The sequence below is a fragment of the Calonectris borealis genome, chromosome 1 (assembly GCF_964195595.1).
Source record: "Calonectris borealis chromosome 1, bCalBor7.hap1.2, whole genome shotgun sequence".
NCBI lineage: Eukaryota > Metazoa > Chordata > Aves > Procellariiformes > Procellariidae > Calonectris > Calonectris borealis.
In genome coordinates, this window is record NC_134312.1 from 57,748,642 (window position 1) to 57,764,208 (window position 15,567).

The window sequence follows — 15,567 nt, forward strand, 5'->3', positions numbered from 1 at the left end:
AAGGCCTTACGGAGGTCCAGATAGACAACATCTGTAGCCCTTCCCATGTCCACTGATGTAGTCACTCCATCATAGAAGGCCACTAGGTTGGTCAGGCAGGACTTGCCCTTGGTGAAGCCATGCTGGCTGTCTCGAATCACCTCCCTGTCCTCCATATGCCTTAGCATAGCTTCCAGGAGGATCTGTTCCATGATCTTGCTGGGCATAGAGGTGAGACTGACTGGCCTGTAGTTCCCTGGGTCTTCCTTTTTTCCCTTTTTAAAAATGGGAGTTATGTTTCCCCTTCTCCAGTCAGTGGGAACTTCACTGGACTGCCACGACTTCTCAAATACGATGGATAGTGGCTTAGCAACTTCATCCGCCAGTTCCTTCAGGACCCCCGGATGGATCTCATCGGGTCCCATGGACTTGTGCACCTTCAGGTTCCTTAGATGGTCTTGAACCTGATCTTCTCCTACAGTGGGCAGTTCTTCATTCTCCTAGTCCCTGCCTTTGCCTTCTGCGGCTTGGGTGGTGAGACTTGAGCACTTGCCAGTGAAGACTGAGGCAAAAAAGTCATTGAGTACCTCTGCCTTCTCTGTATCCTGGGTAATGCCTCCCATTTCGTTCCGGGGAGGGCCCACATATTCCCTAGTCTTCCTTTTATCCCCAACATACCTATAGAAGCTTTTCTTCTTGCCCTTAAATCCCTGGCCAGATTTAATTCTATCAGGGCTTTAGCTTTCCTAACCTGACCCCTGACTGCTTGGACAATTTCTCTGTATTCCTCCCAGGCTACCTGTCCTTGCTTCCACTCTCTGCAGGCTTCCTTTTTGTGTTTGAGTGTGTCCAGGAGCTCCTTGTTCATCCATGCAGGCCTCCTGGCCTTTTGCCCGATTTCCTCTTTGTTGGAATGCATCGCTCCTGAGCTTGGAGGAGGTGATCCTTGAATAACCAGCTTTCTTGGGGCCCTCTTCCCTCCAAGGCTATTTCCATTAAATACTAACAGAAGTGACTCCATCGTATTTTCACTCCAAAACCAAATAAGATAATTCTAAAATTATAATATTTTCTTTCTCACTTCTCCCATCCTCTGTATACACAAGATTCTTGCAAGCAAATTAGGCAGACCTTAAGTATTCATTTAGAAGCTGAAAAAAGCTAATTGCAGATATTTAGTCTAAAATATCCTGTGGTCTGCTAGACATAGCCCATCTTGTAGTTTCATAATAAACCCATCTTACCTTTCATGGATCTTATTAACAAGGATGAGCAAGCAAACATATACACACATCTGGATGAGGTGGTTTACAAAACTTCTGATCAGCCGTAGCTAGAACAGTGAAGGCAAGCTCACAATTAAAACAGAAGCAACCTATCCATTTACAAAATCACAAAACTGATACAGCAGGTTATAAGATCATATTTCTAAGGAACTACTTTGTGTTAATTTTTCTTGCATTCATAAAATTTAAGGAGATAATATTTTGCCTTTTACTGTACCATACTATCGATAAGTGCCTATTCTGGCTTTAGGCCTTGCTTATAGGAAGTCACATAAAGAGGACGGTGAAGCTGTAGTGGAGTACCAACATGGCAACCATGAAAACCCACGAAATAAGCTCTCTGTTTATATTTCTGTGTAATAAAAGCCTCAGATTTTTATTACCCTTTTTTTATTCTCTTCATGCAAGCATACTTCTTACAGGCATTACTTGCACATCTTCAGCATTTATTAGGTATTCTGAACTCCAGCAAGAACTTGAAAACAAATACAGCTTTATAGTCTACTCTATTCATTGAAGAGATATGACTAAGGAGTCTTCTTAATAGCACTGTTTTGTGGGCTTTCTGTCACGAAAAGATGGGGAAGCTGAAATGTTGATAGCCTTTCCACTACCCATTCTGTCTGCAACTCTGCTGACTTTTGTTATAAAAATACAGACTGCCTTACCAGAATAAATTCCACTAATGATAAATCATATAAAATGTTCCCACCTCCAGACTCATACTCTGACCCAAGATTCTCACAAGGGAATAAGACCTCTTTTCCTAACACCTGTTAAACCCTTTCTAGCCAAACTGGTTCATCTGAGAGTAATGCAGCAGATTTTCTCCTTTTGGTCAGATAACGAAGAGTTGAAAGCAGAATCCGAGTTTAAATCCATATGTGATGGCATACTGAGAAGGTTCTGTAGTTCAAGGACCTCTTAAAAGTCCTTTTAGAGTCATTTACTCATTTATTGCCACCCCAATACTATCTTTGTTTGCATTTCCCAGTAGTGATCAATACTTCATTGCCTGCTCTCTCACGATGAAGGCCATGGAGGATCAAGTAGTCCAAGAAGAACCAGGATACCAGGATGATGAGGTAAATTTACAGTTCATTGAAAAATATGTGCAGCAAATGTTGTTTGAATATATTTTGATAGTGTTATGAAATCCACAGAGAAATAGGAGGTCCCCAAAGACCATCAGGGAGTTCAATGCATTTAAAATTTTGTTCCAGTCTAATACCAAGAAAATCTCACTCTCCTAGTCCCTGTACAGCCTTGCTCTTCAAGTGCTTGTCATTAACCTTTCAAAAGCTATGTACAGTTTTTAATGGGATTATCATTAATTGTTTATATTTTACAGTTCTATATTAAATGCAAAGGGACTATCAGTTAATTTTATGCTTCCAAGGAATGGTCATCAGCCTGAAAAGGCTGAGGAACAGGGACGGAAAAAATTAAGATGATGATGATCATAACACAGGTTTTATTAGCACAGCAGAGGATTGCTTGCCTGTGAAGATACACTTTATGAAGAGGGTGATAGGAAATGTGTAGGCCTTCTTGGCTCACTATGGCTTTGCTTATTTGGGTAGTCCAACAAGTTATGTATTATTAGGGAAAACCATTTAAATGTTTACAAATTTGGAACAGTCACATAGTGAGATAGATGTAATTACAAGAAAAAGCAAAATCTATTCTTATTTTTTTCTGCTTTTTTTTTTAGGAATCCTTTTTTCAGGATATTGACCTGCTACAGAAGCATGGAATTGTAAGTATTAGCAAAGACTCTACACACAGAATTGCCCACATAAAGCTATTGTAAGGTCATTTCTCCAAAAGTGTATACACATTGATACAAATAACTGAAATTCCTCCTTGCAATAAATTCTAAATCAGTCATGTGAAGACAAATTTTGCCTTTGGTGATAAGACAGGTTTTCAGAAAATCTCATTCCCATCAGATTCCTAAATAAAGTGACAAGATATTCAAAGTATTTAGCACCCAGCACTCTTGAAAAACCAACTACTTGCTAATTTATTTGAAAACTGTGTGATAGATTACTTCCTGTTCCTGCCAATCTTTGTAATTACTCCTGCATTTTTGGTGCCTGTGAAATTACACTGTGACAATTGTTGCTATACTATTTTCAGCATGCTGGTGAAGGGGGGAGAGTGGGAGTGAAGAAAATATTAGGAGCTAGAGAAATAAGTGGTTAGTTTTCTTCATCAAATGTAAATTCCTATAATCGTTATCATCATCATTATCACATAAACATCACCCATTTATTTGAATTACTATTATTATATGTTTATCCAGGAGACTGGCCTATGGATTGGAAACCTATCACATTCAGTGTTACAGAAGCAGAATAAAAAGTTGGGTTTGCCCAAAGTAATGTAAGATTTAACTCTAATATAAATGACTACAGACAGATACAGATGGGGAGGACACAGACACCATGAGACAGTATTAGTCAGCACTATAGTTACTGGGCTCAGCATGTCAGCAGCATAATTGTTGTCAACTTTTTTTATTGGCAATTCATTGACAGTTTTAAAGAGAGTTCTGAAGAAGGATCATGAGGTTGGGAGCTCTAATTATGGGGCAACATAGGAAAAATGCACAAATTCTTGTGTTAAAAATTTAACAAGTTGACCAAAGAGGCTGACCTCATGAGCTAGAAGGGAGCTGTAGTAGCCTGTCAATATTAAATGAGGCATGGTATGCAGAGAATGATACTAAGGTATGAAAGATCTTGAAAATAAAGAATAATGACTTAGGCTATTCTTCTGGCTTGATAAGGGTTTCCTGCTCCTCTTCTTTTTTTTTTTTTCTTCCTTCCAAGTGGTTATTCCCACATCCCAGGGGAAGTTTTTGTTCTCAGCTGTGCCAGTTAAAATCTTTGTGTGAACATATGATGGCCCATATCTGTTAAATTCATTTGCTTAAAGAAATAGTTTTTGTGGGTTTAGAATTTTTTTGCTAGGAGTAGAGAGAAGTATTTACTAGATCTGACAATGTGGCCACAAAGAGAGTCAGATTAGCACAACCTAGGCTGTGGTTTGATGTTCAAAAGTGTTTCGTAAGAATTAAGGTGCTGTGACCCCACAGCCTTTGCTGAGTGTTCCTGCCCCTGGAGCATGCTATCCCTTCTTCTGGCACGTCTGCTTTTGTAGTCAACCTGTGAACTGGATTTGTGAATCAATTAGTCCAAAAATTATCACAACAAAAAACGTGGTTTAGTTTTTTTATTTGTAAATTCTCAGTCTGCTCCCTTTTCCACCTCAGAGGCATAAAACTGGGACAGGGCTGCAACATAAGGTAGAGGACCAGGACGAGCAGCTGGTGTAAGGGGGCAGGCAAGTCAGTATGTTAAACCAGGAGCACTGCTGAACACGTCATAGTATTGAACTGTAGTCTAGGAAGGAGTACATCCTAGGACCTTGGTTGGTACGTAAGCTGTTGGTGAAAGGTAAGGGAGAGAACAAGAACTTCTATAACCAGGTCTACCACACAGAGACTTGTAATGCAGAACAGCCTAAAGGCTGATGTGACCAGAAAGACAGAAACACTGAAGAAATGCAGAAGCAGGGTAATGCGTTTAAGTTTTGGTCTAGAAAAAAGATCTTTGCAGCAGTAGTCTGTTGTCTTAATAGAAAAACACAATAAAACAGCTCAATCCTTTTTATATTGCTGGTTATTACATTCTTTTGGGTGGAAGAGTAATTTTTATTCGTGACCGATTTTACCTCATCTGTCTCTATTAATGTAATAATCAAAAAACACATCACAGGATGAGAAATAAGCTTCCCAATGAACATGACTAATTTCTAACATAGCCCCGCTCCGTTCTTACGTCCTATGCGCCCACACGCTCTAGATAAATAGATGATACATCCAGTTCCTGATTTTTTTCAAGGAAAAAACTTGGCTGGAAATGGTAAATTGAAGTATTATCCCAAACCTTTCACATGGTATGTTTTCTTGTGAGTAATCTGTTGCTTGCCTTTAAGTTTGCAGTGATGTCAGAATCATAAAATGAGGTGAGAGGAGGCAAAGTGTGTCAGTAGGGCGCTGACTGAAGTCATGCTGTACCCAATTTATGAAAAACTAGTAAGTTCATTCCAGCCCAAAGTGTTGGTCAGATCTGGAGGATAAGTGTGTTTTAAACTGACATACTGTGAACATCCAGAAACAGCACAGCAGTTAGAGTCAGCTTCCAACGATTCTTGCGAGTCAGCTCCTAATTATCCATGATCAGATTATCTGGTTTACAGATTATCTGTGCTAAGGGACCAAGGACAGATTGAGTGTTACAGGGTTTACTAGGCTGGGCTCCACACTGCCTGAAATAATCCGTACTGTTTCTTTACTACCAGCTTGGGTCTAGAAAGACTGGCACTGAACAGGGACAAGTAAATACAACTGGACCCAAGATACCTTTCTCTCAAAAGCACAAGGATGTCTCTGCGCCATGATCCTTCACACCAACATTACTCAAAATTTTCTGTTGTTGGTGTCATAACAAAGAGTACTGTAAATCTATTTCTTTCTTTGTGAAAATACACATACTTATGAATGTAGAATAAAATGTGTTTCAAAGATTTACTTCGCCTTCTAGTCACGAGTACTCAACAGAAGGGAACTTTCTTCACAGAATGTAGCAGATATTAAAAAACTAAAATCAGTTGGGATCTGCACGATCAAAGGAATCCAGATGACCACAAGACGGGCACTGTGCAATGTAAAAGGGCTTTCAGAGGCCAAAGTGGACAAGATTAAAGAAGCTGCAAACAAGCTTATTGTAAGTCAACCACTTTCCTGATGGTTTAAACTTATGCTGGCATCTCCAAAATGCTGTGCAATGTTTCTTTATCAGATTTTTTCACCACATCATCAAGATAATTTTGAAAATTATTCTGCTTGTTACTCTAAAGAAATAATACTTTATACTCTACAACAACCAGACGAATGCTGTGGTGCTTTTCATACACAACCTGTGTAAATAAGGCTAGGGTGGAGAGAAGTATTTATATGGGATATTGCACTTTACCTTCAGGTTAAAGCTAAAATAAACCTCTCATGTTCTCTTTCGTCTTCCATAGGAACCAGGCTTCCTGACTGCCTTCGAGTACAGTGAAAAACGGAAGATGGTATTTCATATTACTACTGGCAGCCAGGAATTTGAGTAAGCTAATCTCTACTTAAATCCTTCCTTAGTCCAAATTGTTCCAATAATCATATTTATTGCCTATAATGAAACACAAAAATGTAAAGGAACAAATATTCAGGTGGGACACGTAGGTTACCTTGCATTTGGAGCTAGCCCTGGCTCAAAGATGGCTGCATCAGTAAGCAACAAAACCAACTCCTTTTCTGAGGGGAAACTGGACTTTGTACAGTCATTGTAAATAAACAGAGTTTGCATCCAGAAATCCTGAATGTATCATCATTTTTTCACCTAGTCAAAACAAACTGCAGGTCTCAGGACAAAATAAGTCTTCCAAGACCTCCCTTGAGATATTTTTATGGAATGTTATCTTTTCAAAGGTATTTTCTCTTTCCTTTCTTTCCAGTAATAATTTCTATAGATCTTTCTCTTGCACACAGAAAGGAACGGTTAATTCTTTATGAATCAGTGATCATTTAGTGCTCTGCACTTAATGCATCAAGTGAGGGGCTTTAGGGCAGAAATAGCTTTTCTTAAAGTAGCAAAAATTTCTCTTTTTTACTTTCCTCTTGTGATTTTGTGGGTTTAACTATATCATAATCCTCTCCCTTTCTCCAGTAAACTTCTGGGTGGTGGGATTGAAAGCATGGCAATCACTGAGGCCTTTGGAGGTGAGAAAACCACATTAAATGAGTATTACTGAACAAAGAATTGCAACTTAGTTTAGATGTTAAATCAAGCTGGATTACTTCTATCAAACTTATCACGTTGTAGTCATAAAGACAAGTGCCTGCATGAGGGTAAGAAGAAAGAATTCACTTCTCTTAGTATTTTGCCATTTTTCCTCTTCTTTTCTTCATTTGCTTGCAGACTAAGTTTGAGCTGAGTAATCATTTGGGGCATGCTGATTCAGTACAACATAGCGTTATTAATACTATTACTAATGTGTCATATAGGAAAGATTTCCCTGATGCAATCGGTGTTCCTTTCCAGTAACAAAACTGACACAAAGCATGTTTTATTTATGCACACTTAGGATACATTGCATTTCATATAAGATTTTGAAATCACAATTAAGCCTCTATTATAGTAAATCTGATCAGTTAGTGGTTAACACTTCAACAACAATAAGAGTTCATAAAACACAGTACTCTTCCCTGTAGAAAAGATAAACTGCAAACTGACATGATTTGATATAATGAGATTAATAAACTCATAAGCTTCTCCTTGATTATTTTACTGAAAATGAAACTGGGCCAGGTCAGTGGAATCAACCATTTCTTTCCCCCCTCCCTCAATTAACATTTTTCCCCAGGTGCCATGTTGTTTTAACTTATACATAGAAAAGAATAAATGACCTTAAGCAGTCAAGCATGATCAAATTAAAGCATTTCAGATTTTGCTTTTCACGTAACACATTTCTACTGCACAGAATGAGATTTATAAATTGGGTTAAATGATTTAAAAAGGCAGAGATAGAGGTGAGTTTTGTAAGTAAGAGTGTTTCTAACAGCAGTAACTCCTGAATCTGGGAAACTCGGAAAAAGAAACCCTGACCTTTTTTTGTTTTCTTTTTCTTTCTTTAACAGAGTTCCGGACAGGCAAAACCCAACTATCTCACACCCTTTGTGGTAGGTGTACTACAGCCGTTTCTTCTCCATTCTTTACAACTATATCAGAATTAAATACATAGAGACAAGTGAGAATCTTTTATCTCTAGAAATACAGTGAAAGAGACCTTGGTGAGTCTTACCTCTGTTAATTGTCTTTGAGTAGAGAACTCTTATAAATGATCACTTTTTAATACTGTTCACATCAATGTTAAGTTTTGCCATAAGGAGAGAGAAGGTAATAGACTGTCTTAGAGAAACCAGTGAAACACACCATCTGGAAAAGCACAGCACAAATACGGGTTACAGGTGGACAGGGGCATTGCTCAGAAAAGGGCAAAGGCAAGATTCTTTCTCAGCAACTCTTTTAATTTCCTGGTTTCTACAGATTTTGCTGAGTATGACATTCTGAAAGGGCACTGAAAGGATACTACTGGCTGACAGTAACTGGATAAACAAAGACTTTGGCAGTCACCATATTTAGGCAGTGCCAAATACAGCAGGACCCTGATTTCCCAGCAATATCTCTCAATGTGTAAATAGTAGTAAATAATAACTGATGTAACTATTAATGCTGCTGGAATATAGTTACCAGACACTGGATAGGCAAACATTCCTTTAAATGAACCCTATATTATAAAGGGAATTATGGCACCTTCTGGAAAAATAAGGCCTCTTCCGTTTAGTGCAGTCTAATGGTCAGCAGAGTCATACCCTTTTGCATGAATGATTACAACTGAATGAATTGAGTATTTTAGCTTATTCACTCCAAAGACTAAACCCACAATCAGTAACTATTCACATATCAGGAAATACTCATATACAAAGAATTTTTGATCATATGAGTTAGAGCTGGAAAAAAACCCTACTAAATGAGTATCATTAATTTGGGCAGAAGATTAAGAGGATGCTTTGTGCGTAAGAACTTATTAATAATACCCTTACCTATTTCCAATATAAAATATACAGATTTAGTGATGGTACTGAGAAAAACACAATTTTGACACCATTAATTAAATCTCATCTGATCTCCAATCGAGAAAAGTGGCTTGGGTTTCTTCTCAAGCTGGCAGTAAGACTTGAGATACTCATGATTTCCACATTGATTAAAACTGGTGGTTCTCTGTGATATGGATAAGCAGTCGTATTTTACTAAAAAATAACAATAGAAAGAGTAAGAAAATATTTTTCCCGCTTTTTCATTTTGATCATCTATGATTCACTGTAGTGACAGCTCAGCTTCCAGGACCAAATGGCTACACAGGTGGAAAGATTATCTTCATTGATACTGAAAACACTTTGTATCTTTTGGACTGTTGATAGCTACAGGCACGATGAACTGGAAAGACAGTTCATTACGTTATTACCAAGTAGGAGGCTCCAGATAGCTTCACACATGTAAAATATTATGACTGACACAAAAAGCCTGGAGAGCACAGTGTGTAGTGGCCCGCAAGGCAGTGACTTTTTTCTATTATTTGATGTAATCCAACCTGGAAAAATTAGAGTTAGGATACAGATTTTATTTTAACTGGGTTTTTTGAGATCTAGTATGTCTTCTTGATAATGATACAGGTGATAGAAGCTTTTCTATTTATTTCAAGAGAGATTAATCTAAATACTAAACACTATTTTTAACACTTCATATCTGTGGTAGACTGTGTATAAATACGTTTTGCTCACAGCTAAATTCCTAAAGCACAGATATCCGTATGTCACCCCCCTGCCCTCAAACCCTAAACACAAAACAATTATCATCATGAGCCCTAAACTATCTTCAGGGTGTGTGAAGACAAAAAGTCAGTCTTCTCTAGGATGAAAATAAATATTTTTCTTTGTTTTTCCATAGTTCTATTTTGGAATGGAGTTTTATTATTTTCAGAGCATGGTTTGTACAAAGAGAAATCCTTAACTTTGACTAATGTCAGCCGACCAGATCGTCTTCGTGACATTGCTGATCGCTTCAATGTTGACCACGATGCAGTACTTGACAATGTGCTGTATGCGCGTGCATATACTAGTAAGATCATTATTGCAGCTGGCATGATATCTGTGTTTTTTCTCTAAGGCTCCCGTTTTAATAGTTCTCAGTTTATTAACTGAGATTGCCCACTGGGGATCATAAAGAATGTTTTGTTGCTAACAAAAGAAGTTGTAAGCTTGCTTCCATTTTCGGTTTCTGGTGTTGTACACTGAGCAGACTTGCTCAGCATAAGTATTCCAGCTCAGCTGCACTACATAAACAACACAGTTTTGCAGTTTGCCACAACATTAAGTGAACTCTGCCATGTATACGATGAGCGTCAGCGTAGCATCTTAGTAAGTGAAGCACCAATTAATATAATCATGATTGCTGAATGTAAGATAATTCTATAAATGCTGTTGAGAAATTCTCTATGATCTTGTGCATGGAACTTTATAGGGACAGCTCCAACCACTCTGTCACAAGATACTGCATTAAAACTTCACGGAAGTTTTAAATGGGACTTTTACTTTGAGACTACAATATGAACCTGAATAATATGATTAATACAATTTCTGTGTGTCATTTAATTCAACATTAAATTCAAATGTTTATATTGCTTTTCAGTTCTTAACACAACAGAAAAGTTGTCTTCATGCATAGTTTTGTTGTGAAGCTTTTCACAAAGAAGTTTTGTTAGCTGGGCAAGTGGAAACTGGAGCCTGCAGAAGCACAGGCACTGCTGGTTATTGTGGAGGTAGCTTGTTACTGGGCACTGGATTTAAAACTGCCAGTGAAAATATAAACAGTGCAGATGTTTAAAGTGGAATTTTAAAATTCAGACTTTTATTCCTTCAGAGCTCTTTCTGGTCCTAATTTCATTTGGCAACTGTACTTCCCACCAGGTGAACATCAGATGGAATTGCTTGACTATGTAGCAGCCAAGTTCCACGAGGAAGCTGGTATCTTCAAGCTATTGGTACAAGACTAATTTTTTTTGTATGCTTACTGCTTTCAGAATACGTTTTCCTATTTTCTTTCACTATATTTACTTATCTAGCATAATTACAATGCAGATCATTGACTCCATAATGGCACTTTTCCGTGTGGATTTCAGTGGTCGTGGAGAGTTGGCTGAACGACAACAGAAACTGGCTCAGATGCTGTCAAGGCTCCAAAAAATATCAGAAGGTAAGGGAAACATTGCAAAATTTGGAAAATATGGACTGGAGTTACTGAAACAGTAGCTGTTGGTAGCACCACCACCTAGTAGTCCGAATATATTATCAATCAGGCACTGGCCCAGGAATCTTTCCTCACTTTACACCTCTGTCAGTTACCAAAAAGATCAAACCGATATATTATTCAGGATGACAGATTAAGGAGTCTTTAGAACTATTCAACCTTTAGAGTTTTCCTAGAAATACTGTTAAGAGAAGTCCTAAATGAGAGAATAGGTTGTAGAACTCAACAAATATCCAGTAGGAGAAATTGTCTTCCCCAAATTTTGACAGTCTAAATACAGGAGAAACATGAAGAACAGAAAAAAGGATGAAGGCACAGAGAGATAAAAAAGCCGTGCCCATTGCCATGTTCCCAGTACTTTGGAATGCTCTGAGGGATGATGACAGGATGAATAGGGTTCCTCCTCATTGGAATGACTCAGAAATGTTGATGAGGAATGAGTAAATGTTTTTTTCATGCAGTAAATAAAAAAAAAAAAGGCAAACAGACAAAGTGGGGGAGAGGGGGCTGAGGGCAGGGAGCCAACAGAGAAGATGGGAACTGAGAGAAACTTGTTCAGTGGAATTCTCAAAAATGCTCATTTTTGGCACAAGTATTACAGCTGAAGTCACACAGGAACAAATTTAGGCTGTCTCCTGATTAACTCCAGCCATCAGACATAAAGAATATTTACTTCTCTTTCATTTGAAATTTGAAATGCTTCAGCAGCAGCCTTGCTTTTAGCATGGATGGGAGAATATTTTGGAATTCTAATTGGATATAATCCACCTTGCTTGCATTGTTTTCTATTGCAGAATATAATGTGGCCGTGTTTGTGACCAACCAGATGACTGCTGATCCGGGAGCAACTATGACGTAAGATACTTTTTCTCTTTTTTAAAAAATTTCTTCTCTTTTGTATTACATATTTAACAGAGATGAGAACTGAGATTGTATAGAGCAAGAGGCACCGAAATGACGGTTGAGATTGGTCATTGGTCTCTCTGGTATGACAAATCATTTATGGATGACACCTACAGGTTTCTCTCAGTTTTCATAATGAATTTTTTTATGTTTATCTGCTGCCTGGCATGATGGCTTCTTTCACGGTGACTTGAACGAAGAGAACAACCCATAAAAAGTATTGAAAAAGCACTCCATTTTGTTTTGGAGCAGTTTATATATGAAGTTTAAGGTGTGTATTTCTTGAGCCTCTTGAATTTAATCAGAGGAAAATTATGCCAGCATCAAACATTTGAACATCCTATCTTGAGCCAAGTGTGTTAAAGTCCTTTTTTGATATATGTACCTATTTAGTATTCATTACTGAGTTCAATATGCCTTGTCTGACAGTTAATCACAGTATTAACCTATGGAATTTGCACAGTGAATCATCACAATTTTCTTGCTAATTTAGCTTTCAGGTGGACCCAAAAAAGCCCATTGGGGGCCACATCCTTGCTCATGCTTCGACTACCAGGATTAGTTTGAGGAAAGGGAGAGGGGAGCTGCGTATTGCAAAGATATATGACAGGTAAATCACTTTTCCTTCACAGGAAGGAAGCTGTGTTATGAGCAACCGTAAGGTGACAAAGTTCATGGTATGAAACTTAATAACTTGACAACTCATGCACGGTTTCAAACTAACCACGTTTCTGGATGGTAAGTTGAGAGAAAATCTGAAAGGACAAACTAATTAACAGACTTAAAGTTGTCTTGCATATCGCATTAAATTATGTAATCTTTAATCATAAATCCTCCTAGGTGCTCATCTCTTAAAGAAGACCATCAAATAGTTCGGTAAGACTAGTGGTCCCTTGGCAGGAAAATTCCAGAGCTGTTAAATTACTAAGTTTTGCTGACACAATTAGTATCTGTTTACCTGGTAAGCTGTGGCAGATGCAAGTCATTAAAAATTGTATTAGTGGAACTGCATGGGGAGACCACTGTCTCTGACTCTCCTGACTCTCTGGTCAGGAACTCAGAAATTGAAATGAGAGTTTGCACAGATGAAATCTTTCCCTTTCCTGCACCTTCTCCATTCCCCTCTTTTCTGTTTGTCATCTTCCAAGACGTGGATTTCACATTTTCTGCTCTTGATAATATTGATCACGTTCTACAGTTTGCACATAGGTATAAAGATGTTGAAGTATTCCAGGTTGCTTACACTTACAACACTTTGGGGACTGTTTCACAACTGCATTTAACACGGGGAAACCCACAAGTTCCTTGTTTCTTCTTTTTCCCAGCCCTGAGATGCCTGAAAACGAAGCCACATTTGCAATAACTGCTGGAGGGATTGGGGATGCCAAAGAATAGGCAGAAAACCGATGTAAGTGTACAGCTGAAAACCACCTGGGCAGCTGGGATGAAGATTTGTGCAAGGTCACCGACTGCCTGGCTGTATTTTTATCTTTTGGGAACCATTTGAGATATTTTGGGAGAACACTGGGATGAGCTCTGTACAGTTCAGTTTTCGTGATCTTAATAGAATTTGGTTCATTTCGGGTCTTCATTTTTCAGTTGACCTTTCAGCAAAGATTTAAGAAATAAGCTTGTGAATTGTTCAGAGAATCTTTTTCCTGTATTTTGTGAAAATCAAAACTGTCCTTTCACATGAGATTAATATACTTTTTCTTAGTTTCTTTCAAAGAGAGTGTCTATGCAGTAGAATTTAATAGTGCGCAATGGACCAGAATTGGAATAAACTCAAGTTATAAAATTGACATAAATAGTTGGAAAAGGCAGTGGCAGGAGGAACAGCCCAAGACCTTGATGGACTCTCATGTACCATAGACAAACAAGTTACTTTAAAAATATGTTTTTAGGCATTTTTATCTTGACTAGGTCATTTTTGTATTTTTATTTAGCATTTTCTACTTTTTGGACAGAATGTTTTAAAACTGTTCTTATTAAAGTTAAAAATAAAGTTTATGAATTAAAACAGCACTCTGCTTATGTTTGGGTGCTTTGAATCAAACTCTGCTCTCAATAATCTCACTGATCTTTCATGAGAGAAATAAACCGGATGCGACCCAACATTTTAAAACCTTTTGTCTAGTTCTCTAAAGAAACAAACTTTATATAATTGCCTTGACAGTCTCCGACTATAAGTAAGAATATTAAAGATTATTATCAAATAGTATTAAATATTATTATTAAAAAGCAGAAGAAAACAAAACTAGTGGGTAGATAGGGGAGAGAGGCTGACATCGGTACTTACACCGAGGGAAAGGCGCTTATGACTCGGCTTGAGAGCACGTGCCCGCAGGCCAGCTGGCACAGGCACAGCTCCAAACCAGCCGCATGTCACAGGGGGCAAACGAAGAAGCCGGGAGTAAAGAGAAAAATGGGGGATCAGGGGACAACATACCATTTCAGTTTGCATTGCCTCTGATGCTCATGGAATTGCTTGTTTTAAAATAAACTCAACATTTATATATTAGATGCTTTAAGGGAAGGCCTTACTTTGTCCTCCTGTATAAAAATGCCAATTAGAATGGGTCTAACTTTGATGTCTGGTTAGAGAACTTGTCCTCACTGATACAAGAATGTTTTCATTTAGATTAACTAATGCATGTAAGAAAACACGAAGTAAAAAGGTAGCAATAACCAGAAATTCATCCAAGCAAAGCCTGACACTGTAGCCAGGGTTTACCTTGTGACAGAGCTAGAGTGTTTGCCTTCCTTGAGTCGTTTCTTAACGTATTTTTGATATTTTTCCTGAGGTAAAGCAGTATTTTTCACAGTGGAGAGAAGACTACAGAGACAAAGGCAGAGAGGTTGGCTGATCTGAGAGAGCCGGGGATGGATCAGCCATTGTTATTTCATGTAACTTCTAATTCTTTGCATGTGCCAGTCTTTCCCACACCAGGCATTCATATCTAATGGCCAAGTATCAAGTGGCAGTGAGAGCCTACATTATCACTGGATTCCCTCCCACCACTTAGAAAGGCCCAAATTTCTTCCAGTATTTTATTTTAAGCACCAAGATTGCCTTCTGCTTTCTCACATATATATGCATACACAAAGTAAAACTAAAATGGTAAACAATTTGTGTCTCGTTCCAGGCTATTTGTTTCAAAAGTCTGAAAGTAAAAGCGACTCACTTTCTCTTCTCCCAATGTAACTGATTTTTTATAACCTGATAGCCCAGAAAGCACTGCTGATAGCGCAACTGTGGTTTGGGCCAAGGCTTGGTTTGGCTGGTGTACGCAGGTCACCCACCAGACATGCCTTCTTGTGCCAGGACATACCGACTGGCTACTTGTTGGTAGGTGCTAGAAACATAAGCACAGCACCAAAGAACTTACAGCCTATGCCACGTTAATTGCCTCATGGCT

The 15,567-nt window shown here is 38.3% G+C and overlaps 1 protein-coding gene across 2 annotated transcripts; it reads left to right on the forward strand.

Moving 5' to 3' along the window:
* The first annotated feature begins 2,181 nt into the window (after window positions 1-2,181).
* Window positions 2,182-14,172, forward strand: DMC1 (DNA meiotic recombinase 1). Of its 2 annotated transcripts, XM_075155283.1 has the most exons (13): window positions 2,182-2,350; window positions 2,980-3,024; window positions 5,915-6,061; window positions 6,363-6,445; window positions 7,046-7,098; window positions 8,017-8,058; window positions 9,266-9,338; window positions 9,966-10,057; window positions 10,906-10,979; window positions 11,077-11,191; window positions 12,040-12,100; window positions 12,642-12,758; window positions 13,474-14,172. In XM_075155283.1, the coding sequence occupies exons 1-13, from the start codon at window positions 2,294-2,296 to the stop codon at window positions 13,541-13,543; spliced, it is 1,029 nt and encodes a 342-aa protein (XP_075011384.1). In that variant the 5' UTR covers window positions 2,182-2,293; the 3' UTR covers window positions 13,544-14,172. The 2 variants fall into 2 exon arrangements, with proteins under 2 accessions (XP_075011384.1, XP_075011374.1); XM_075155273.1 differs by lacking the exons at window positions 9,266-9,338; window positions 9,966-10,057 and having other exon boundaries at window positions 2,247-2,350.
* Window positions 14,173-15,567: the final 1,395 nt, after the last annotated feature.

Bases quoted from the DNA above. Each gene is read 5' to 3' on its own strand.
- DMC1 (XM_075155283.1), top strand. From the start codon at position 2,294: ATGAAGGCCATGGAGGATCAAGTAGTCCAAGAAGAACCAGGATACCAG. The intron at 6,062-6,362 runs GTAAGTCAACCA...CGTCTTCCATAG, and splicing joins AAGCTGCAAACAAGCTTATT to GAACCAGGCTTCCTGACTGC. The intron at 10,058-10,905 runs GTAAGATCATTA...ACTTCCCACCAG, and splicing joins GTATGCGCGTGCATATACTA to GTGAACATCAGATGGAATTG.